The sequence below is a fragment of the Neofelis nebulosa genome, chromosome 1, assembly GCF_028018385.1.
Source record: "Neofelis nebulosa isolate mNeoNeb1 chromosome 1, mNeoNeb1.pri, whole genome shotgun sequence".
NCBI classification, from domain to species: domain Eukaryota; kingdom Metazoa; phylum Chordata; class Mammalia; order Carnivora; family Felidae; genus Neofelis; species Neofelis nebulosa.
Genome location: NC_080782.1, coordinates 81,200,733 through 81,226,560, shown reverse-complemented (window position 1 = coordinate 81,226,560; position 25,828 = coordinate 81,200,733). Strand labels below are relative to the sequence as shown.

Below are 25,828 nucleotides of genomic sequence, written 5' to 3'. Positions count from 1 at the left end.
TTGAAAAGGTGGATTATTCCTTGATACTTAAGAGTTGCTTCTAGGGGCGCCTGGGTGGCGCAGTCGGTTAAGCGTCCGACATCAGCCAGGTCACGATCTCGCGGTCCGTGAGTTCGAGCCCCGCGTCAGGCTCTGGGCTGATGGCTCGGAGCCTGGAGCCTGTTTCCGATTCTGTGTCTCCCTCTCTCTCTGCCCCTCCCCCGTTCATGCTCTGTCTCTCTCTGTCCCAAAAATAAATAAAAAACGTTGAAAAAAAAATTTAAAAAAAAAGAGTTGCTTCCAAATCACTGTTGTTTTTTTCTCTTATCGTATGGTAACATTTCAGTTGAAAGCCACATTATTTACTTTATACCCATATTATCTCCTGACATTTAGAATATATTTCTTCCTTTCTGACTGACTTCAGCTTCTGCACCCATAGTGTTTTCCTATCCCAACCTCGTTCTTAACATTATCCTCAGGTTTGTCAGCCTCCACATCATATGCACTGGCCTCTTCATTTCTGTTCTGTTTTGAAGACCCAAAGGTGCCTTGCTTTTGGGAAAGCTTGTTTTCTTCCCAGTCCCTTATCCAGAAATGAATAGATTAGAGCCATGAGAAATGTAATATTAATATTGCAATGAGTTTGGATATATTTGATCCATCCTTTTCTGCTTTAAATAAATGGGCATATGGAGACTGAGGTTAAGGCTGCCATAGTAGAGTGGTACTGTTACCAAACAAAGTACTTAATGATTTTAGTTGCTTGCAATTCACATCCATATGTAGTCTAGAAGAATGATTTGAATGATAAGGTTACCTCACCTGCTTTAAAGAGATAGTTTTTCTAAAATGTCTTCTTAATCATTGATACCAGATGTCTTTAGGGGATGGTGGGCTTTAGAGGGTCTATGAACCCGACACTGGATTCTAGATTTTGCAGATAAGTTGATGTAATTTCTGGGAGAAAGGGTCTGTGACTGTCAAAACAGTTAACCACTGTTCTCTGGAGAAACTTAAAGTTGAGGCAGCTGATGTGTTTATATCTTATTCTGCTGCTGCTTTCTGGCACTCGCACAGAATTAGTTCTTCCAAAGGTGAATGTCAACATTTACAAAAGTTTAACTCCATATTCATGCTTCTGTTTTTATGTTAACATTACATGTAGTCTTCATAGAATGTGGTAGGCAGAGAGGGAAAGGTTTTGTTTTTAAGCAAAAATAATTCCTTTATATATATATATATATATATATATATATATATATATATATATATGTATACACACACATATAGGTCACAAACAAAACACTAGATGTAAAGAAAATGATGAAAACCTGGACCCTGCAAAAAGGATTTCCTTTAGTGACTGTCCAAAGAAAAGGAAAGGAACTTCATGTACAACAAGAAAGATACTTTTTAAATGTGAAGCCTGAAATTCAGCCTTCAGATGCAAGGTGTGTTCCTGCTTTTTCTTCCTGTTATCTATCTCTTTTGTATCCTTGGGTTAAAGTATTTTGTAATAACAATCTCTTAAGAAACCTAAGAAGATTATCTTTTTCTGGAAATAGCTTGAAAAATTCTCCTTCCTGCCAAAGCCGGGGGGGGGGGGGGGAAGACCCAACAAATTATGTGTAAATGACTGAGCACTGACTGAACTACTGGAAAGATTAATCTTCCAATATTTTCTTTTTACAGCTATCTCTGGCATATTCCACTATCCTATGTCACTGAGGGAAGAAATTACTCAAAATATCCATTGGTATTTTTACTGGACAAGAAATCAGGTTTGACTATAATTAACTCTTTTCTGAGAAGAAATTGAAAACAGTATATTTTTTAGAAATCTGACCAAGCAGCAGAAGGAGATTTTACTTTGCAAAGTGCATACTCTTTGAACTGGTTTTATGAGTCATCTATACAAGATGTGACTAAAGTGACACTGATTCCATGTCTCACGTATCAAGTCAGTCATTCTTATTCATGTGAAATAAAGTACAAAAAGTTGCACTGTGTTTTTATATCCTAGATAAATATTTGTTGTTACAAAGAAGTAGTACGGGTAGAGCAGTCTCTTGAAGTATATGCTCTGCTGTTCACTCTTTAGGGGTGAGCTTGGGCAACTGCATTACACAAGCATCGTAGATGATTCTTGCGCATAATAAAGGTTGATCATGATCCAGATTTATAGTAAGTAAGCATTACAAAATGTCCTGTGAACATAATACACATTTTTGGTAGTAAGAAAATGGGCAAGAAATTATGTTTGTAAGGAAGCAGATAGGAAAATGTAAAGATGATGTATGTTGACCCACAAGGAGCCTATAAAAAACAATTGAAATGTAGTTTCTGACCATTTGTTAAATACCACTATGAATCCCACACCATGTGTCCTCTTAATCCATGTCCTGAAACAATATGAAGACCTTGGGCTCTGCAGGAACCATTAGTGATACTCTAGATTTATGGAAAGGGAAAATTTCTTGTTTGAATTTGTATCTGGTGGTCAAGCCTCTGTTTTTGAGGGAGGAATGTAGCCTAGTAGTTAACGGGCTATACTTTGGAGCCAGGTTATCTGGTGCACTGGTATGATTGTAGGTGGTCATGTGACTTCCTGAGCCTCATTCCCTCAGCTACTGAGTGGAGACAGTGATCGTACTTATAGTGTTATCGTGAGGATGGGGTTAATTTATGTGAAGTACCTAGAATAATGTCTGGCATTTTGTTATTGTTATTATTGAAAAGAAAATCTTCACACACAGTATTATCCATATTACATGAAATCTAGAAAATGGAGAACAAATCACCTTGCCACAACTATTATCATGATTACTTCTTTTGAGTCATTTTTTTTTTTTAATTTTTTTTTTAACGTTTATTTTATTTTTGAGACAGAGAGAGACAGAGCATGAACGGGGGAGGGGCAGAGAGAGAGGGAGACACAGAATTGGAAGCAGGCTCCAGGCTCTGAGCCATCAGCCCAGAGCCCGACGTGGGGCTCGAACTCACAGACCGTGAGATCGTGACCTGAGCTGAAGTTGGATGCTTAACCGACTGAGCCACCCAGGCGCCCCTCTTTTGAGTCATTTTTAAAATATTTTTTACTTAGTTGATACCATTGTGTATAAGTGATTTTTATATCTTGCCTTTTTTTAAAACAAAAAACTTAACACATATGATATTTGACTTGATCTTTACTGCTAGACTCTTGACTCACCATTTGTCTCTTAAAAAAAATGTCTCAGTAGAAATTTAGGGTCTTAAATGTTTTGTTATTGTATGAACTTCTTCATAAGAATGCTTCTCAGAAATGAAGACTGTTATCTTTTATGATTTAGTACACATTTCTAAATTGCCCTTCAGTTATGTGGTAATAATTTGTAATGCCAGTTGAAATACAGGTGCGTGCCAGTTGAACTGCATTTTCACTAGAGTGGAGTGTTAAAACAGTCTCATTATTTGAAATGCTAAGAACATTTCATAATGTTGTATCTTTGATTAATATCACAGCCAGAAGTGTAAGGAAGGGCAGCCTTCTTTGATGAAAACAAAACTTCCAAGTGGCCTTGGAAGGATAGACCCTGACTTAAGAGACAACAAATAATCCCATCTCCATTTTTGGACCGATAAGGAAAATTTTCAAACCTCCCAGTAGTATATAAGTTTTTTGGTAGTATTAGAAATAATAGGACAATGAGAAATCTGCTTTTATGTGCCCATAATTTTTAGCTCAGTTTGTGTGTGTTTCTTAAATTCTTTTTGAGATTCACACCCCAAAGCCTAGCTCATGTTTTCATGCTATAGCCTTTTCTCCCTAAGCCTGTACCTGGCACTCTGTGCTTCTGCTGTCCAAAAGTGGTTTCGGCAAGTCAAACGTGCTATACTGCCTCTTGTCTCTGGGCCTTTGCAGATGCTGTTTTCTTGACTGGAAGAACACTCTTGCCTTTCCACCTCCTCGATTTATTGCTATTCATCCTTCAGGTCTCAATGTGCCCATTGCTTGCTCCAGGAAGCTCCAGAAAGGCAGAGATCATGGCTATATGAATCACTTTTGTGACTTTAGCACCCAATAGGCACACAAAATTTTTTTGAATGAATAAATTTTAGTTTGTAATTAAGTCACTCAATATCAAATCTCACTGTAAAAAGTTTTAGGAAAAGAACATTTAGAGCCTGATGAAATGATATCTTCTTTTCCCTTCATTTGGAAATATTCTTAATAAAGGGGAATATACAAAATGTACTATAATTGGTTTAATCTGGAGCTGGAACTGAGCCAATAGATGATGAAAGCAGTGTCTGTTACTTTCTCTTCTCAACTGTTACTTCCCTTGCTGCTGCTGTTTTAATTCCTGGCAGTTCCAGTTTTGAGTGTCCACACTGAAAATGTTCTGTCCTCACAAAAAATTGTGTTGACCCTGAGGACAGTTGAGTCTTCTTGGTTCTTAATGCTCAAGTGAGAAGCACTCTTATTTTAATTGCATCTTAATTGTTTTCTATTCTCAAAAGAAATGTAGCAGAGACAGTGACTATAGAGGCTAATTTTTTGACTTTAGTACATTGTGTTAACGTGATGGTTTGTTAAATCTGTAGTATATTTCCATGTGTTGTAAGGCCAGGGTTGCTGGCTTAGTACAAAGCATTCAGTCAAATATAGGAATTTATATTTAATCAAGATTTTTGTCACTCTTCCCCACATACATGAATTTGGAATGATTAACAGTTGTTGTGCATAAGAAAGTCTGAAAGGGGCCATTTTTTCACGCCACATATTGAGGAAATTACACTAAAATAGTGTCTTTTTCTCCCTTCCCTTCCTTTTTCCCTCTCCCCTTTTCCCTCTCTATCCCCTCCCTCATCCATATCTTACTCAGACCTAAGCTCTTTAACTATAGGAAATCTTTATATTACATCTAACTTGAAACATGATATCACTGTGCCAGAAATGTTTATCTGAAACTAAAAGACATGCCATTGTCTTTGAATGAAAGGCATTTGGAAAAAAAAAAAATAATAAGGAAGGGCATATAATTAAGGTATTTATCATGTGCCATCCTTTGAGCTTGCCTGTTTCCCCCTAGTAAAATAAAGGAGAATAAAAGGGTATTGGAGAAAGGAATGCTTTTGAACAAGAGAGGATGCAGTTTAAATGCATGTATCATGCTAACCCTCTGGAGCAAGCTACACAGGAAAATTTTCAACTTTGTTGTAAAAGCTTGTTTTCTGTTTCTGTGCTTCAATGTTTCTGTTTAAAACAGTAGTTGATTTTCAAAACTCATTGACAAATGGTTTTTAAAATCACTACTAAATTACTTCATCTGCTTCTGCCATATAAGATTGGAGTTACTCTTTTTTAATACTCAGTGGACTGTGAAAATTGAACTCTTAATCTGTTAATGATTATAATGAATTAAAAACATATGAGGGTAGCCTCATCCACTTTTGAGCTGCAGGATGTAGTTACCTCCCTTGTGTGCAAAGCTATTATTTTTTGATACCTGTGGTTTTAAGGTCCTTCATTCTGGATCATTCAGAAGTCCTGAAAGAGACTAGTATGTTGATTCTTTAAATGATAGCTCATCTCTCCATGCTGTTGGCTGCACTGCTTTATATTCTGTCATCGAGATGACAGTAACAATTTCAAGTACACTCCTAGCTGCCCCTCTCCTCTCTACTGTCTGGAGTTGGCTAAGTTTATAACATGGCAAATTGCTTATCAGCCAAAATACACTGTATTTCAGTATTGTCCTACATCCATCCAGTGGAAGAATTGCCATATTTATCATTTCTTGCCTCCATTTTTTGGGAAAGGGAGATTTGGAGCTCTTTAGTCCTTCTTCCCAAGGGCCTTTCTTGATAAAAGCTCGACAGGAAATTGTGTTTATAACCTGGAGAATGTCAATATTTTTGCCATACTTAATGATAAAGTTAATTTCATTAGTCATCATTTTGTTAAAATAGCTCCAACCTGGAGCAGCTACTTTGTCATCACAATTATTCCTTAGAACTTCCTTCTGCTCCACAAAAAGGAATCAATCCTATTAACGTAATCTATCTTTCCCATCTGCTGCTGTGTCAGCAATATGGGAAATTTTTTAGTGAACAAGACTGATTATCTGATATTTCATATTAATACATGATCAGAATGTAAGTCTTTTCCATCATAAACATCCTTTGTAGTTTCAGTAGAATTGGAGTACTAAAATATTAAGAGAATTTGATAAATTTTAATAATTCTTGCTTTTGAAGTTGATAAACCCTGAGACTTCAGGTACCAAAGGGTTTAAATGTATTTCTAAAGCATTTTATGTGCAAAAACCATCATACAGAGTTGTTTTGACAGTAAAAATTTTAAGACAGCCTAAATATTTCCGAAGAGGAGGTTGGTTAAACTGTGGTAGGTTTTTTAAATGGAATTTTATGAAGTTATTTGAATATTGCTTATGAAGATAATGGAAAAATGGCTGTGGTTGAAATCTGGTAGGTAAAAAAGCAGTACAAAAATAAATGCACATCTATCCACTATATGAAATATTACATCATTTAAGATGTGTATAGGAAAGGTCTTGGCAGGAAATATACCCCACAATGCTATCACTGGCAGACTGTAGATTATTTTCCTTATCTCTACTCCTCTTATATAATTTTTAAAAATTAGTACTCATTTATTTATTTGAGAGAGACCATGCAGGTGGTGGGAGGAGCAGAGGGACAGAGAGAGAATCTTAAGCAGGCTATGAGCTCAGCACAGAGTCTCATGTAGGGCTCAAATCCACAACCCCTGGGATCATGACCTAAGCTGAAATCAAGAGTCAGACGCTCAACAAGCTGAGCCACCCAGGCACCCCTAATACTCTTTACTTTAAGAGGACTACTCCTGAAACCATTATTAGCCTACATGGTAACTAATTTGGCTTTAAATAAAATTTTAAAAACATTGGAAGGAAAACTTATAAACATCTTTCAAACCCTATGTAGATTTCTTTTGAAAGCATTTGCCATGGCATAGTTATCTTGTTCACTTATTTAGTAACTCACCAAGTATTTTTTGAGTACCTGCTAAGAGCAGTGTTCTGGGCACTGAGGGATTAGCATTAAACAGAATGGTAAGGTAATGGACCTATATTCTAATAAATAGTAAATCTTAAGATGCTTAGAAGCATACCCTTAACTATTATATTAAATCCAAGCCTTGTTGCCAACTTTAAAGGACATTTCTTGATTAGTAACTTAAAGGATGTTAAAAATTCCTACATAGATTTTGTAGTCAGGTTTTATAGTAATATATTTTTGTCATCTTGTATTTTATAGCTCCTTATTAATTGAAATCATTCTATATAAATTTCTATGAATTCTCTCAACATTTATATATGTAATGGTAGGGGCCCCAAAAGTGCATATCACCATATTTTCTTTTTCTAGCAGTAACATTTATATGATATTCTACTTGCCTGACTATATTAAATTGTAAGATTTTTGACAGAAGGGATATATCTGTCCAGTTCATCATTAAATAAATAATTGTTAATGAATGGTGATCTTTGCTAACATTAAAATAACTGCACTGGGAGGCAGACATTTAGTTTCTTAGTAGAATAATTAAATGTAAAAACATCCTATATTAACTTTGAAACAAACAAAATGTCCATTTAATACTTTTTCTTCCCCTGTTCTCTCTCTCTCTCTCTCTCTCTCTCTCTCTCTCTCTCTCTCTCATTCTTTGGTCTGTATTAGGTGTCATCAATCTTACAGAAGAAGTGCAGTGGATCAAAGTCAATACAAACATGAATGGCTATTACATTGTACACTATGCAGATGATGACTGGGAAGCGCTAATCAAACAGTTGAAAACAAATCCTTATGTCCTGAGTGACAAAGACCGAGCCAACCTCATCAACAACATCTTTGAACTTGCAGGGTAGAGTGTGCTTGGTTTGGGTTTGTTCATTTTTAAACAAGTGTTATTGTGGGGGGAAAAAAAAACTTTAGAAAAACAGTTCAAAAGAACTGGCATATATTGCCTGTTAGGTATAATTCATTTTGGATGATTGGGAAGATATAAAATACAATCCTTGCCTTCATTGGTGTTACAATCTGTATAGAAATGTCAGCTACAAACATATCGAACAGTTAAGTAACAGTTAAGATTACAATATTAACAACCAGGACACATGTTTGCTGAATATATTGATCTAGGAGTTCAGGATTTGCTTTATTTCATGAGAGAATTCTTTTCAAGCAGCTTGGTTAGTTCTTATCCACTGGTTTGAGTGATGTCTCTGAGAGTTGGGGCCTTCTTATTTGGTTACAGCTTGCCTCCCAACTACTCTGTGCATTACAGAATCCCAAAACCAAGTGTGGTCGTGACCGTATGTGTTAGATATCCTCCAGATAATAAGAGTACCAGCTTAGGTGGTTAATGGGTCTAGAGACACACAGAATATTCAAAAGTATTATTTTGGACTGCTCTTGACCTTCTTTTGGTTCGTTTTTTATGAAGTAACTATATATCATCTCAGCCATCATTGTTATGATTTCTCTTATGTGGTTAATTTTTAAAATGCACTCACCATAAATTCACAGTGGACCTTGACTTAACGAGTTTGACAAATTTCCATACAAATAACAAAATATTTTCTTTTTGATTCAGATCCTCTTTATGCCACTTGCTCTCACCTGGTAAATATATGAAATAAATAAATAAATTAATTAATTAATTAAATAAAATTAGTACTCTTCATCTTTTCTCATCTAAGACACTGACTTATGTCTCAGTAGCATGACTCAGTAGCAATTTATAGGTAACTTAGGGAATAAAACCTGAGCTATTGTTTATCTTTCTCATGAAATGTATCTTTAACCTTGGGTCACACACATGAACTTAATCAAAGATAATAATATTTAGTCTAACTTTACAGAATGCCACTTTAAGCTTACATTTTAGTTCTTGAAGACTCACCATCTATTCCTGAAGTTTCTCAGCATGTGTATAAAGTTCATCTGCTTCTCTCAGCATATTGACTTTTCTGTTCTTTTACCCTTTAGCCTAGGCAAGGTGTCTCTTCAAAGGGCCTTTGATTTGATTGATTACCTTGGAAATGAGACCTATACCGCCCCCATCACTGAAGCTCTGTTCCAGACAGGCCTCATCTATAACCTCCTTGAAAAGCTGGGACACATGGATCTGGCCTCAAGAGTAGTGGTGAGTCTACCTTATTGCCAACTTGTCTTTGTTGCTTGCCTTTAATGTGTCATTCACAGTTCTAGGCTGTAAAGGCAGCCGGTCACGTTCCCTTTTCTTCACTCTACTAGTGGTGAAATCTTTACTTTGAATCAAAATGGCATTGCTTACCAGGAAGAATTGATAAAGGCTTAGCGTGACATGGTATTGTTTGACTATCAAAATACAGCCTTCTGACACTGCTGCCAAAATGAGATCACATGAAAAGAAAACTCTCTTCAAATCTCAGTTTATTTCTATATAATAAATGCTCAAAATGGGTCCTTTTGCAATGTGGTGTTCCCCACTGATTTCCTAGTGGTCATTATGAAATGACAGTTATGTTTGTATTGAAGAATATTCTGTTTTAGGAGTCCTTACTGATAACTGTCTTATGGATGATGATGCTGGTGGATAGATTTATCTGCAGAGCACTAAAGGAATCTTGGTAGTGGTGACTGCTTTACTTTTTTAAAACTAGTTTCTTGATCTTAACAGTTGTTAGTTTAGACACTTTAAATATTAAACTGTTGACAGAGTCTTTAAAAGCTTGGGAAGGAGAGATGAATTCTTTGTTTCATCTTGCTCTCTGAATCAGCACATTCTGACAATAAGGTTTGCTTTATGAATCAGTCAGGTTTGCCAGGGCCCAGACAAAAGGAATCTCTCAGAAAAAGGAAGAAAGTATTAGAATAGAAATGAGAATTTCTTTTAGGGTTTTGATGTTCTTACTGGTCAAAGGAATGGGTTAGATTACATCTCTCTCTCTCTCTGTGTCTCTGTCTCTTTCTATTTTTCTCTCTCTCTTTTTTTTTTTTTTATTATTAAAAAAGAAACAACCTCCTTTCTGCCTCTTACCGTTCTGCACTTCCCCTGTTATGAGTTCTCTCATCACAGTGACGGGAGGCAGTACATGGCTGGTGGGCCATATGGAGCTTGAAAAGTACCCTTCTTCCCAAGTCTCTGATCTGACCCTACAAGAGCCATGACTATCCTTACCCATAACTGTAATATGTAAGTTAGATGATTTCTGAGGTTTTTTCAAACTGTTAGGATTTTTATCATTCTTCTATATCATAAGGCTATCTATCACCATCGTTAATAAAAACCAGAGTCTTCAGAATGTGACTCAGCTCATAGTGTTACTCAATAAATACTGAGCAAATGAGTGAAATACACCAGAAACTGGTACATTTCAGTGCTTGTTTTATTCTGCACACCATGCTTAGTGCTTAATGTAGATAACCTTGTATAATCTTCACACAATGCCAGATAGATACTTCTTTTATTTTTTAATGTTTATTTTTGAGAGAGACAGCATGAATGGGGGAGGGGCAGAGAGAGAGAGGGAGACACAGAATCCCAAGCAGGCTCCAGGGTCCAAGCTGTCAGCACAGAGCCTGACGCTGGGCTCGAACTCATGAGCCACGAGATCATGACCTGAGCTGAAGTTGGACGCTTAACTGACTGAACCACCCAGGCACCCTGCCAGATAGATATTTCTACCCCTGTTATACGGATGAGGAGACTACTTAACTTCCCCAAAGTCATTTACCAAGTAAATTTTAAAGCTGAGCTTCAAACCCAGATTAGTTCCACTCTCAAACCCACCATTTGTATTATATTGCTGTATTTTAAATTAATTTGTATTCTAGCAATGTCTCTTTCAAAAGATACCTTTTTGTTGGAAAGATCAACGCTGTTTCTTTCCTATCATTTTTTTAATTGAGATTTTAAATTAAAACAGTTTGAAAAACTTGTAGACCATGTGTTTAAGGTTTAAAATGACGGACTTACATCTAGTTCCTTGAAAATAAAGTTGTCAACTTACTATTTGAGATTTCTTTTATATGCAAAATGTTAATGACTTTTTTAATAGTATTTGTACGAATTTTCAAGAAGTATGCAAATAACATATTGATCTCTTTAGGGCTCCAACACCAACTTTCTCCTGTTAGTGTATCAAAGAAATTGGCCGTTTGTTAGCCACTTCAGCAACCATAGCTGGACATGTGCATTGTTCACAGTTTGCAGCTATTATGAATCACAATACTATGAATATTCTTATACATATCTGTTGTGAATATCTGTATGCATTTCTATGGGCTGTGTCTGGAAGTGAAATTGCTGAGTCATAACATATTCGTAGTTAATACTGTACTATCAAATCGTTGTTCGACATTATAGCACTTTGTGCTCCGTCAGCAATGCATGAGAATTTGAGTTCTGTTCTGGCTCTATATCCTTGCCAACACTTCGTATTAATAGTAAATCTTACTCCCTTTAGCCATTTGGTTGGGAGCATAGTGGTATTGCAATTTTGGCTTTAGTTTGTATTTCCCTAATGACTAGTGAAGATGAATTCCTTTTGATTTGTTTAATGACCATTGGAGGTACACTTTTGTTAAATGCCCAAGTCTCTGATGTTTTTTCCATTGGATATTCTGTCTTTTTCTGATCCATTTGTACAGCTCTTTATATATTCAAGAGATGAGTCCTTTGTTGCTCTTGTACATTTACAAGTATCTTCTCCCCCTCTGGCTTGCTTTTTCAATCTCTTAATTATGCTTTTTGATTAGCGTAAATTCTTAATTTTAGTGTATGAAATCTGCCAACCCAAGGATATTCTCCTTTGTTCTCTTCTGGAGACTTTATTATTTTACCTTACACATTTAGATCTATGATCCACCTGGAATTGATTTTCGTGTATGCTGTGAATGAGACACAAAGATTCATGTTTTTGATACAGCTATCCAGTTGGTCCAGCACCAGTGTGCTTCACTGTATACAGAGATTTTTCTCTTATTGAGTTTTTATAACTACTTTTGAGGTTATTAGTGCCATATCAAATCAACACCATTTGGGGTAGTTTTTTTTAGTTTCCTAGGGCTGCCATAATAAATTAGTAAAACCTGTTGTCTTAAAACAATAAAAACATATTCTCCCACAGTTCTGGAAGCTAGAAGGCTAAAATTGAGGTGCTGGGAGAGCAGATTGGTTCCTTCTGAGGGAGAATCTCTTCCATGCCTGTCTCCTAGCTTCAGGTGGTTGCCAGCAATCCTTGGCACTCTTTAGCTTATAGATGCATCACTGTAATTTCCGCCTCTGTCTTTACATGGCATTCTCCCTTTGTTTCCGGGTCCAAATTTCCCTGTTCTTATAAGGGCACCAGTCATTAGATTAAAGCCTACCATAATTCAGTATGACCTTACCTTAAATTGGCTAAGTCTGCAAAAACCTATTCCCAGATAAGTTTACATTCAAAGATTCTAGGCAGACCTGAATTTTGGGGGGCGGGGGAGGGCACACTATTCAACCCACTATAGGTAGCAATAAATAACTACATACCACTCGTGTTTTTTGTTGTTTTTTTTTTTTTTTTTTACTATTAAAAGATAGTGTTTGGTAGTGAATATACCATAAGAGTTAGCAGAATATTCTTGAAGCTGCCCAGCTAGTTAAATTTCATGTTGGCAGAAGCCATTCTTACACCTGCCTCTCTCCAGTCACTCTGTTGAGAGCCTAGTGTCAGAAAGCACTTGATACTTACCTCAAGCTATCTCTATGCTGTGAACATAGGTGCTAAACTCAATCTAAGAAGTTAGACATTTTGAATATTTTCTTACTGTCATGCTTGAGTAACTCTGCGTCTTCATCCTAGATGATAGTTTCCTGTTTGCTGGGCAGGCGTGTGTTTATGAAGAACATACTTCAGGGTGGGGTCCAGAGGACTGATGCTTAGAGGGCAAGAGCAGCCTTAGTGTATATGTGTGAGCCTGTGGGCCCTTTTACTGCTGTAGGTCTCGTACACTTGACTGTTAATTAAAGGTCAGGTTAGCTTTAGGTCATCAAGAGGGAGAAACTGTCTCTGAAATTGTTATTCCATTCTTAGGACATTCTGATGCCATCAACACTCTCAAAATATGAAATCTGACACTATAGTTGGAGATTAGAATGGCGGGCATTTCTGAGTTCTTGGATCCAATCCTCAGATAGTATTTGTAATTAATACTGGTGTCTAATTAATTTTTTATGTTGTCAGCAGAGCATTGTATAAATATATTGGTCATTTTGTTATTTAGACTGCACATGCCTACATAACACACACCTCTGAATCACATTTAGTGATGTATGCTGTGGTATGGTGGTGCATAGAGTCTGGAGGCACTTTTCAATTGTGTCAAATTGTTCACATCTGATGTTAACATATGATCCCAGCCATATTCCTGTTTCATCGCTTACAAGTCTGTCATTCTTTTACATATGAGGGATTGTTGGGATAAACCTTTTGCAATAAAAGCTGACACTTCACATTTAAGAAGCTCACTTGACCCAAGAAAGAACTCCCTGGGCATATCAGTATAAAATTAAAGCAGTAAATCACAATGTAATACATAGTATAAGGGCCGCCGCCATCTTTCCTGTCTTTTTTATTTTTAAAATCATTTTGTGTTACTGTTCTTGCATTTTATTGCATACTCTGTGTTTGTAGCTTGTCTAACCCATCTGGTTTGTTCTCTTCCCACTTGCCATTTTCATTTTATGAAATCAGGGGATTGGATTCTATTGTTTAATGAGTTTAAATTAAAAAAAAGATAATTTAGAACCATGGAAAAACAGATTCTAGGTTTGAAGTACTTGCGATATGGTTTATTAATATTAAAAATATAACCTGGATTACTTATAAAACTAAAACAGCAGGAATTTTCTGAACACAGAATTATTTCTAAAATAAAATCTTTTGCTCTATTATGTTATCATTTGAAATATATGTAAAGTCAACTATTTGAGAAATTCATCTTAACTATTTGGTATCAGAAATAATTAGTAAAATTGTACCCTATAATTCCAGTGGAGTAACTGCTTAGGAACTGGCCTTAGCATCTTCTAGAGTCAGGGTTCCCTTGCTTCCAGTGCTTTAAAGTACCTTTTTTCCCCTACTGGTTTCTTTATGTTTTAGTAAACTCTTATTAACATTGACATTTTTCTCCACTGAGTTTTTTTAATAGTATTTCAAGCATGTAACTTTTTTTCCCCCCTCTGATTCTTCCTTTGTATCTACTTGACAGTTAGGAGCAGTTTTTAATTTTCTTGTATTCTTTATTCATTTGGGATGGTTTGCTATCAAGCCATTGAGAAAGGCCACTGGGAGACAGCATGTCCAATGCAGCCATGTGTATACAATAGGATCTCCTGCGTTGCTTTTATGTTCCTTGGATTATCAGTCAGCATGGCAAGTATTTTTCCACTTCATGTCCTCGCAATGATTCACAGGCTTTGTTACTCACACATTCCACAAGGTGTCTGTTCTCTATTTCATTGCTTTTGAAGCAAGCAAAAGTAAGTTGACATGTTATCACAAATGTGGAGTCCTTCTTGCACAGATTCTTCTTTTCATTCTCATAGCTCCACAAGAGACTTACTTATGGAAGGTCTGCTAAGAAAATGGCCTCAGCAGTTTAAAACTCTCCAAGTAGGATTCATTTTAGGTATTAACACTGGTACTCTGGAAGAATATGATGCTCTGTGAAGAACTTGAACTTATTTTCTGGGCTGTAAGAGTGTTAAAAACCAATGAATCTAACATACCAGGTGTTCACCATACTATTCTTGTTGCTTTACTATAGCTCTGAAAATTTTTTAAAGAAAAAGTTGAGGGGGGTTGGGGAAATAACTATAAACAACTCTTCTTTCCTGCAGGCCTCATTTTCTTGCCTCTTTGTTTAGATTAATTTGTTAGATCATCAAGCTAGTTGATATTTTAAGTATTCCTTTAATATTGGATTCAGAAGCATTTAGACATGTACCTATCAGTAAAGAAGCACATTTTTCTCACATTGCTTTATGGGTTTATGGATTTAAAGTCACGAGGTCAGAAAGTTTCAACTGGCTTCTAGCAGTGGCTATAGGTGATACTTTTTGGCAGGAAAAATCTCACTGAGTACACACAGAAGAAATTCTCCTTACTGCATAGAAGTAATTCTTTTTTTTTTTTTTTTAATGTTATATAATTAAGAGTCCCCGTTGGCTATAGCAGCCTATGAATAGCCTTTCTTATTGAATGGTTTTGCCCCAGTTGTACTTAGGCTTCATGTGTCATTTGATATTTATTGGGTAATAACTATGCCCCCCTTTTTCTCCTTGGGTAAATGTTGGGGAAAAAAGATCTTGCTGTCCTGATTTTTTCTGGTTGTCCTAATTATTATTAACATTTTTTCTCTCTAGGCCAGGGTATTTAAGTTACTTCAAAGTCAAATCCAACAGCAAACTTGGACTGATGAAGGCACCCCATCTACTCGAGAACTTCGGTCAGTCCTGTTAGAATTTGCTTGCACCCACGGCCTAGAGAACTGCAGCACTGTTGCCATGAAGCTCTTTGATGATTGGGTGGCATCTAATGGAACTCAAAGGTGACATGTGCTTCTACTCCAATGAACTCTCTACTCTTTCTTAATATCATAGACTGAAACCAGGATCTTTTCATCCTGAAGTATAAATGTTATAAAACCAAGTGTTAATGTAGGTGATTTCTATGCACTTGTATTGTCAAACAAAATTTTTTTTTCAAATTGTATTAAAATACATAAAACATACCATTTACTATCAACATATTCTAAGTGTGCAGTTCCGTAGTGTAAGTATATTCACATTGCTGAGCAGTGAATCTCCAGAACTTTTCATCTTGCAAAATAGAACTCTTTACCAAAACAAATCTCCATTTTCTCCAACCCCCAATCCCTGGCAGCCACCATTCTATTTTCTCTTGTAAATACCTTATGTAAGTGAAATGTACAGTATTTGTCTTTTTGTGACTGGCTTGTTTCACTTAACATGATGCCCTCAAGTTTCATCTATGTTGTAGCACATGTTAGAATTTCCTTCTTTTTTAAGGCTGAGTAATCCTTTATGTGTATATACCACATTTTGTTTCCTCCATTGATAGACACATGAGTTGCTTCCACCTTTTGGCTTTTACAAATAATGCTGCTATGATCATAGGTATATAAATACCTCTTTAAGACTCTTTTAGTCCTTTGAGATGTATACCTAGAAGTGATGTTGCTACATCATATGGTAGTTCTATTTTTAGTTTTTTGAGATACTGCTGTATTGTTTTCCATAGTGGTTACTCCAGTTTACATTCCCACAAATAGGGCATAAGAGTTCCAATTTGTTCACAACCTCACCAACACTTGTTTTCTGTTTTTTGATAGCACCCATCCAAATAGGTGTGAGCTGTCAAACAAGTCTGTTTTAATTTAGGAATATAACATAACAGAAGAAACGTTTTTGATGATGACTGGTTTTCTCCATGTTCCTTATTTTGCACTATGGAAATAGATTCAAGCATCAGATGAAAGTTGGGGTGGGGGATTTAGATGACCTTTCCAGCTCTGAGATCTTAATAAAGGCAGAAAACTGTGTTTCTTCCCCTCTTCTCACCACTCTTCCCACACTTGCTGCTGTATTTCCACCATGGAACTTACCACACTATATCGCAATACATTTATTCATTCTGTACGTTGCAATAGTCCCTGTGTTGCTGCAGGGCAGAGAGTGGGTCTCATTCTTCTTCCCGTCCCCAGTATCCAGCCAGTTGCCTGCCTGGTTTTTGTGGATGCTTAGTGAATAATTATTGCATTAAATTAGATTGATATTCCCTATAATCACACTGCCAGGAAAGTAGCAGCCAACTGAATTAAATATTTTCTTGACTATTAGTTGTAAAGACTCTTCTTTTACCTGCTCTGACTCCAAAAGCACCACTAGTCAATTCCTTGCCTTTGTATTCAGGATTTTTTCCTCTTGTTTTTTTCATATTTATGTACCTCTCTTACAGCCTACCTACTGATGTCATGACTACTGTGTTCAAGGTCGGAGCACAAACTGAGAAAGGCTGGTCATTCCTACTAAGCAAGTATGTCTCTATAGGCTCTGAAGCAGAAAAGAATAAAATACTTGAGGCTCTTGCCAGCTCCGAGGATGTACGGAAACTTTACTGGTATGAAACCACCCAAGGAATATGATATATAGAAACTAAAAGCATAAAAGCATTGTGCTTCTAGGTTGAGGAGCTCATTTTCTCTGGGATCTCCCGTTTTCTACCTTTACTTGTGGGCCAGACCTGACTTAGAAGGTGTGGGGAGGAGCCCGCGTGTGTTGGGCTTCATCTCAGGGATTGGACCTGTACAGATGGATAGAAAGTGCTTCGCCTGAAAGAGATTGGGAGATGCCAGAAATCACAGTCCCCTTCTGCTTTCTGCTTAAAAACTTTTTGATCTGCCTGACATGTTGTCTTTGATTCCACAATTAGTGCTTCTTTTTATTTATTTATTTTATTATTATTATTATTTTTTGTCAAGGCATTGCTCTGTCCAAGCCATCATTTTGAAAATGCAGACACTTCAGTAAAAGGTGACATGTGAAAGCTTATAGGTTATACATTCATGTGGATTTGTCAGACCTTTCCTTTTTAACATTCAGCTGATGAAAAGCTAGCGATGGTTGTTTCACGTGGGGGAAAGAAGGGCAATAAGTAGGGCTTCCTGGGAGGAAGAGCAATCAGTGTCAGGGTAGAGGCACTGTAAATAACTGAGAGAAACAGGAAGGTATCTTGAAAGTCATCAGCAGGAAGGAAAGGAAAAGCATGTGGGTCTCATTGCTTCTCTTGTATAACTTTGCTCAGAGAAATCCTAATAGTGTTCCAGAGATATTCTTAGCAGCTGCCCAGATCCACTTTCCATAGGATACACTGTAAATAATCATTTTCTTTAAAGTAGTAGCCAGCCTCTGACTCAAGAAAGCAGAGAAAAGTTGTGTATAAATTAGTAATTTTGTTTTAAAATAGTAGTGTTTTACTAATAAATTTCCATTATAAAGTATTTAAACAATACTTAAGAACATGGAATAAAATGTGAAAGTGTCTCTCATCTGACCCTTCGCTTACATCCTTATTCTCTCTTCTCTGTTAACAGTGTCAGTCCTGGTCTGGGTATTTACATATTTAAACATAGGTTTATACTATACCCAGTGCTCTGTAACATTCTTTTTAATTCTTTGACAGTCTTTGAGATTTGCCATGTGAGTTCATAAAGTTTATTTCATTTGTTTTTATGACTACACGGTATTCAATAGTATGGCTCTGTCATAATGTATTTAATCCATCACATGTTGAGGGGCATTTGGGTTTTTCCTCCTATTAAAAATAATTCTGCAGGGGCACCTGGGTAGCTTAGTCAGTTAAGGGTCCGACTTTGGCTCAGGTCATGATCTCACAGTTCGTGAGTTCGAGCCCCGTGTCGGGCTCTTTTCTGACAGCTCAGAGCCTAGAGCCTGCTTCGGATTCTGTGTCTTCCTCTCTCTCTGCCCCTCCCCAGCTCGCACTTTCTCTCTCTCTGTCTCTCGTCTCTCTCTCTCTCTCTCTCTCTCTCTCTCTCTCTCTCTCAAAACTAAATAAACATTTAAAAAAATTCAAAAAGTAATCATTATGCATTCTCTTGGGAGTATGTGTTTTCCCACTATAAGCAGGTATTACAGCATGATACATGAGAACTGCATTCATTTAAGTACCAAGCTTTAGAATTTATTAGCTACGGTACTATGACAATTTTACATAACCTCAGTTTCTTACTATAAAATGGAGATAGGTAATAATTACCTATTTCAAGCCTTGTGTCAAGTATTTAGAACATAATATAGTACTTATAGAGTATCAATAAATGTTAGCTATTAATATTAAGGGTGTATTCTGCAATGTATCTTGCTTTTTACATCAAACAGCCCAATTTTTTAAGAGTAGGTGCCTGGGTGGCTTAGTTGGTTAAGCGCCCAACTCTTGATTTTGGCTCATGTCATGATCTTACGGTTCATGAGTCTGAGTCCCACATTAGGCTCTGCACTGACAGTGTGGAGCCTGCTTGGGATATTTTCACTCTCTTTCTTCCCCTTTCCCACTTGTGCTCTCAATCTCTCTCTCTCTCAAAAAATAAACTTTAAAAAAGTAGTAATATACCTATCTACTCATATCAAATAAGGTTTTTAACAGAAAAAAATCCAATCTTCAGAGTTGTAATAAATTCTATTTGAATTTATTTCATAAATGAGCTTACTACATCAAGAACTGTTTATTATTATGTGACAGTATATTTAAGTCCTTATCTCATTGGTGAGTTCTCCCTTTATTTAAAAAAAATGACAAATTTTCAGTCTATTGATCAACCTTAGACTGACCCAAAACTTACATCCTTTAAACTGCTTCAGAACCTTCATTAGGAGAATGGTACTAATTTTAAGTTCAGTGATCACTTCATGATGAATAATTATTTTGGAAACCAAATCTGCTTTGCTCTCCAGGTTAATGAAAAAGAGCCTCAGTGGAGATATCATCCGAACGCAGAAGCTGTCATTTATCATTAGAACAGCTGGCCGACATTTTCCTGGGCACTTGCTGGCATGGGATTTTGTCAAAGAGAACTGGAATAAGCTTGTGCAGAAGTAAGTGTCTCAGATAACTACTAATTTTTAGTATTCTCCAGTTCTGCATTTAAAAATGTTCTCAGTGTTGTATTGATTCACAAGATTTAAGATTTGCTGTGAGAGGAAAAATGCTTCACTGACAGTTGAACTGAAGCACCCAGAAATTTCCACCCTTGTAAATGTCATTCCATAATGTGAGGCATTAACGGTGGTGCTCCATTCGAATGCTAATTAAGCCCAACCAGGCTTGACACTTATGTCACTTAGCTTCACATGGCCACGGACTATTTGAGAATAGCTCTTGGGTTATGTGTTTTGAAAAGTACCACTTCATTGCCAAAGAATCAGTTAAGAATTCACACCCACCTCAGTAGCACATGGAGCATTTAATTTCTTTTAAAGTAATAATAGATTAAATGGATTAATAATTTATCTGGGTATCCTTAACTCCTGCCTTTTTCTGCCCAGCTTTTCCTCCTACTGACATTGAGTGTATGTAGGATTACTCCTAATACACTGAGCTTCATTACCCTGGAGCAGGATTTCACTTTGCCTTTGGCCTGTGTAATTTATAGTAAAGTATTTCCTTTGCACTCAAGAACTTTGTTTCCCAACAGCTGCCTCATTTTTTTTTCTCTCTTTTTGCTCTTGTATTTGTGTTTCTTCAGGTTTCATCTGGGGTCCTATACCATACAAAGTATTGTTGCCGGGTCAACACACCTGTTTTCAACAAAGGCACATTTGTCTGAGGTTGGTTGTATAAAATGTTAGGGAGATTGGGTAATCCTTTCCTCTTAGGCTACTTGGTTTAAGTTAGGTGGTACCTTCTCATGCCAATTCCTGTCCCTCCTCTTTGTCTACTGTGGTCAGTGCTCGTGATTCTGCATTGGGATTACTTTCAAAAGGTGAATATTCAACAATGAGGAAAAATTCTGATGAGAAAGAATTTGGATTCCATTCTCAACAATATTCCCTTCTCTTCCTGATACAAATAATTGTTTATAATTTTTATAAAGTTTTTTTTTAATTTATTTTGAGAGAAAGAGAGAGTGCACGAGCAAGGGAGGAGCAGAGAGAGGAGAGAGAGAATACCAAGCAGGCTCCACATTGTCAGCGCCCAGCCGGAAGCAGGGCTCAGTCTCACCAACCATGAGGTCATGACCTGAGCCGAAACCGAGTTAGACGCTTAACTGACTGAGCTACTCAGGCACCCCACAAATAATTTTTTTTTAATTAACCAGCATATACAAAGTTTCTTTTTAAGTGGTAATAAAATTGTTTTAAAAAATTTCATTACAAGGGTAAAACTGGACATTAATTCCAACTTTAGACTACTTCATTTACTATTACTTGGCTTTTTTTTCCCCTATTTTGAATTGGAAAAATTCATCCTTGTGGGAGTAAGAGGAATTCATTTCTAACATTACTTCAGATTTCACCATACTTGATCAGAAACTTGGTGTAAATACTTTGAATATTAAAGTACTTTTTGTTTCTACTCCTTTCAAGACATCAGTATAGCCATGACTAAGTTAAAGCTTATTTGAAAAGGATATTCAGAGTTACCTCTGATTTACTATTTACTCTTCTTTTCTTCTTTTGAAATACTTCTGCATGCAACTTACAGGTCCAGGCGTTCTTCGAAAATCAGTCAGAGGCAACCTTTCAGCTTCGTTGTGTCCAGGAGGCCTTGGAAGTCATTCAGTTGAATATCCGATGGATGGAGAAGAACCTTAAAACTCTGACGTGGTGGCTGTAGCATGCACACCTGCACCTCATCTTGTTGCCCATTCAGAGAGCTTGTTAACTTGGGCTCCGCTGCTTTTGCAAAAAGCCAAGGTGAAGCCAGAACCGCTGCCAAGTTGTTTGCACTCTTAGGAGTTCTAGTTAGCTCAGGGCCCGTCTGTACTTTTCATCTGTCTTTTTCGAATTGTCTTTGGGAAGTATGTAGTTATTTATTATAAAATTATATTCGCCTACATGCACCAACATCTACAAAAACAGTAAGTAATTTTTCTACTTTGAAGATAAAGAAATAGGGGGGAAAAATCTGTTTTGGCCTTCTGTTCTGTTTCTCAGTATCCGGAAAATACTGACATGGTGAAACAAGCAAAGATCTACCATGGGAGCCATCATCTTTGCAGGCTGCTGGTTTGTCAGCCATTTGTTGCTTCTTATTGATAGATGTTACTTGAATGTGGTACAACACTTGGCTTCAAATACTATGGTAATGAAGTCGATGAATCATATAACTGTTAGAAAACTGATCTCAGGTGTGCAGACCTACTTTGATTTGAGGTTTTGATTAACTCTTTATTTTCTGAAAAAAAGTTTAAATAAGATCTATAACTTATATTTTTTTTTCTGCAGAACAGCCAGGTGCTACAGAATTTTTAAATTTTTGTTGTATTGAAAAACTAAGTAATAAGGGCAAAAGATTAAAATTTCCAAATATTTAATAATTATTTTTTCATCTTTTAGGAAAATGTTTCAAACTGAGTTAGCTTTAATTATAATTATTTTATTTATGAATTCTCCAAATCTGTACACCTTTACCACTCCCTGCCATAGATATACCTTATGTTATAAATAAGTATGTCTACATACATGGCAAGCATTTTGTTAATACTGGTGTCTTTTATCCTGACTTTATCACTATTACTAAAAATAATTTGTTTAAGTTACCTTTGACATTACCTGATCATAGACACTTTCTCTGTGAATCATACTCATGTAGATTTTCATGTTATATGGTAGGGTATATTAGAAGCATAGTAGAAGCATATTTTAAAATAGGGCCTTTGAGAAATTGAGCATTTTTATTTGAAGTTCACCATAGTACCTTAAAGGAATAAAGAGAATGTGGGATAGGAGTAATTTGATTCAGATTTAATATGGTGGGCTTTGAATTTTTTCTACTGTCAAAAACAGTACCTTTTTTTAGTTGAAAAATCAGTGGTTTTGTTTTGTTTTGTCTTTATCATGGCCATACTAACTGATTAAAAGGAACGGCTGAGAAAAGAAAGAAAGAAAAGGGAAGATGTCCACAGCTGTGTGGTATTTTCACTCCTTGCAAAGGAGAAATACTGTACTTGAATTTTTTGAGCTATGCAGACTTCATACTTAGATTGTGGAGTTTCTTTGATTCTTACGGGAAAGACTTTCTTCCTAATAATTTTTGAGTACTTTATATTTTGTTTGAAAACATCTTGTATGTACGTAAAAAGAGTGGATACCCATTTTCAAGCACTTAAAACACTCCACAGAATCAATGGGAAAGGACACCTTTTTTTTTATTTTAGCAGGTATAAAGCAAAAAATATGTGGGATTGTGTATAAAATTATATTTTACTTTATGAAAATATTTTTATATAACAAGATTTAAAATGCTAGCAAGCTAAAAGCTAGCTTTCTTTAATCCTAGTGTGTTTTCCCCCAATTTAGTCTTTTCTAAACATTTACCTCTGGTTTAGAATACAAAATCTTATATCCTGAGAATCACAGAATCCTCTAAAGATGTCTTATTGAAACTGGGGTGATTGTAGGTTTTTATTTGTCTTGTGCTTCCGGAAATGAATGATAGTTTAGTTGATATGGGAAGTTGGTGTGTTTTTATATTTTTAGAGTGGGGAAACATACTAAACTTTGAGGGGTTTTTTGGTTGCTGGTTTTTTACCATATGTTATATTACTAAATTCCACTTTGATACAGAATTTAAATTTTGCTACTTCTCAAAATCAGTTAAGACTTTTCAGTTTTACCTGCCCATCTTTACATGGCTACTGTAATGTATGTTAACTCTGCATATGGCAAATCCTGTATCGAATTATAGCATCTTTCCTGAGTGCGTGCGTGTGTGTGTGTGTGTGTGTGTGTGTGTGTGTGTGTGTGTGTGTGTGTGTGAAGGAAGAGGGTGATGTTTAAATACTTATCAAAACATGAGCTAAAAAAGAGGTAACTTGTAATCCATTGCTATCTTTGTATTCAAAAGCTGTTCATTCCCATGATACTGGATCTATACTGGTTGTAGTGTTATTTATAGGCCTCACCTCAGTTGTTTGTAGTTTTAGCAGCCCTCCCCTCACATTTTCCCACAGGATTCCATAATTTGTAATGTTAAGCTAACCCATCTCTGTATGGCACTTCTAAAAACTATCTCTAAGTCAGGAATATAAGGTTAAGTAACCAGTAGAACATGTTACATAGTAAGTATAACTAGCTTTTGAAGATTGTATCACCCCAAACCTTATCTTTGCCCCTGCATCTTGTAGAGCTCAAATAGATGGACGCACAGCAGTCACAGCACGCTTGTTTATGTAAGCACATAGATCCATGACAGTTAAGTGCTGGTTTTCAAGTATTATGTTCATTGCAGAGAGACGATCTACATGAATGTAATGGAAGGGGCACATCATACTAGGTTATTAGGAAAGGTAAAATTGGAAATCTGGAATTGTAGAAGAAAAACGTATGCTTTGGAGATCTGGAAATAGAAATCCAAGGAGTCTAGTTTGTTCCCTTAATAGCAAGAGATTGGATACATTAAACTACAGGTGGGGTCAGCTTCCACCCCAGGCTTGTGCCTTCCTGCATCTTCTTGTTTTACATAGAGATCTCTTTAAGTTAAGTGTTGCTGTTATTTGTGAACTTCTTACCAGCACAGCTTCCACTTAAATGTTAATACTCTTTGCCATTCATGTTTTCATTTCATTGAACAAGAGCTGTCAGCAGAGTTCTGGGTACATAGAGGATATTGTGCTGCATCAGTCTCACTGGGTACAGAGCAGAGTCCCTTCTGAGCATAGCAAAATAAGGAATGAAAGTTACGTGCTGAGTTTGTTGGATTATTGGTAGCCTGTTACTGAGTTGTATTTTAAGAGTCTATGCAAACTAAAGCACCTGGACCCATAATCTGCAGTTGGACTGCTGAATTCACGTAACCCCGATTCGTTTCATGGGATTGTGCAGCTCAGGACACATACCATCACCGAGGACAGCATTTTCTCAGCTGAGTCTGCAAAACAAGAATTTCAAATTCTCTGCAAATCTGAATTTCATACATAAGATGCAACTCTTTTTCTCCCCTTTGCCTTTGTCATTTTGTTTTTATTGGAATTAACTCTTTTGTAAAGAGCTTCTTCTCTCCCCCCTCTGACACTCCCATTTGTACTGTTTTGTTTTTTATTTTTTGGGTTCTTTGTCTTTTTTTTTTTTTGCATTCTTTTATTTTGCACTTCATTCTCTGCATTAGTAAGTACTAAATTAAAAGTGGCAGTCCAAAAGTATGATAAGGTTCTTCTTCTCCCTTTCCTTATTGCCTACATGTTCAATAGCTAATAAAATAGTTGATTGATTTCTTTGAGTGGCTTTTTGGGGGTATATACTTTTTTTTTTAATGTGCATATGTGGTTGTTTTTTTTTTTTTTTTTTAATTTTTTTTTCAACGTTTTTTATTTATTTTTGGGACAGAGAGAGACAGAGCATGAACGGGGAGGGGCAGAGAGAGAGGGAGACACAGAATCAGAAACAGGCTCCAGGCTCCGAGCCATCAGCCCAGAGCCTGACGCGGGGCTCGAACTCACGGACCGCGAGATCGTGACCTGGCTGAAGTCGGACGCTTAACCGACTGCGCCACCCAGGTGCCCCCATATGTGGTTTTGATGTTTTTATTTTCTTTCACTTTGTAAACTTTTTCTGATAGTGAAATTCTGTCCTGTGAAAAATCTCTTCCACCTGCCCATAATTGCCTGTGTGGGCAATAGGTACAGAGTAGTTATGTGATGTTTCTTTTTTGGAAGTTGATGGTGATATTGAGGGGAGAGCAGAGTATGTTCTTTTTAAAAATGTGTACAAGATGTTTTTGCTGCTATCTTGTGGGTGTCATTTCATTTTGCACTTAATTCATCTTTCCCATGGATATGTAAATATCTAATGAACTGTGGAGGTCCAGAAGTAGGACACATGTCCCACTTACCCCTCTCCATATTGCCTGCATGGACAGTAGCTAATAGAGTAGCTGTGGGTGCTCTTGTCTTGATCTAGTCTTGGGGGCTCGGGCTTGTATATCGTTCTTTCAGGTGTGTGCGTGTGTGTGTGTGTATATGTTATGCTACTTTTTTACATTTCATTTTTATATGTCCCTTTGCATGTATGCAT

At 36.5% G+C, this 25,828-nt stretch overlaps 1 protein-coding gene across 3 annotated transcripts in view; it reads left to right on the top strand.

Moving 5' to 3' along the window:
* Positions 1 to 25,037, top strand: part of LNPEP (leucyl and cystinyl aminopeptidase) — a 92,121-nt gene extending 67,084 nt beyond the window's left edge. For all 3 annotated transcript variants that reach the window (XM_058726422.1, XM_058726433.1, XM_058726412.1), the window contains exons 10-18: positions 1,273 to 1,433; positions 1,675 to 1,763; positions 7,711 to 7,894; positions 9,022 to 9,178; positions 15,422 to 15,606; positions 17,037 to 17,198; positions 19,550 to 19,690; positions 20,341 to 20,422; positions 21,300 to 25,037. In XM_058726422.1, coding sequence (XP_058582405.1) covers positions 1,273 to 1,433; positions 1,675 to 1,763; positions 7,711 to 7,894; positions 9,022 to 9,178; positions 15,422 to 15,606; positions 17,037 to 17,198; positions 19,550 to 19,690; positions 20,341 to 20,422; positions 21,300 to 21,431 — 1,293 coding nt within the window. In that variant the 3' untranslated portion in view covers positions 21,432 to 25,037. The remainder of the gene's footprint in view (positions 1 to 1,272; positions 1,434 to 1,674; positions 1,764 to 7,710; positions 7,895 to 9,021; positions 9,179 to 15,421; positions 15,607 to 17,036; positions 17,199 to 19,549; positions 19,691 to 20,340; positions 20,423 to 21,299) is intronic.
* Positions 25,038 to 25,828: the final 791 nt, after the last annotated feature.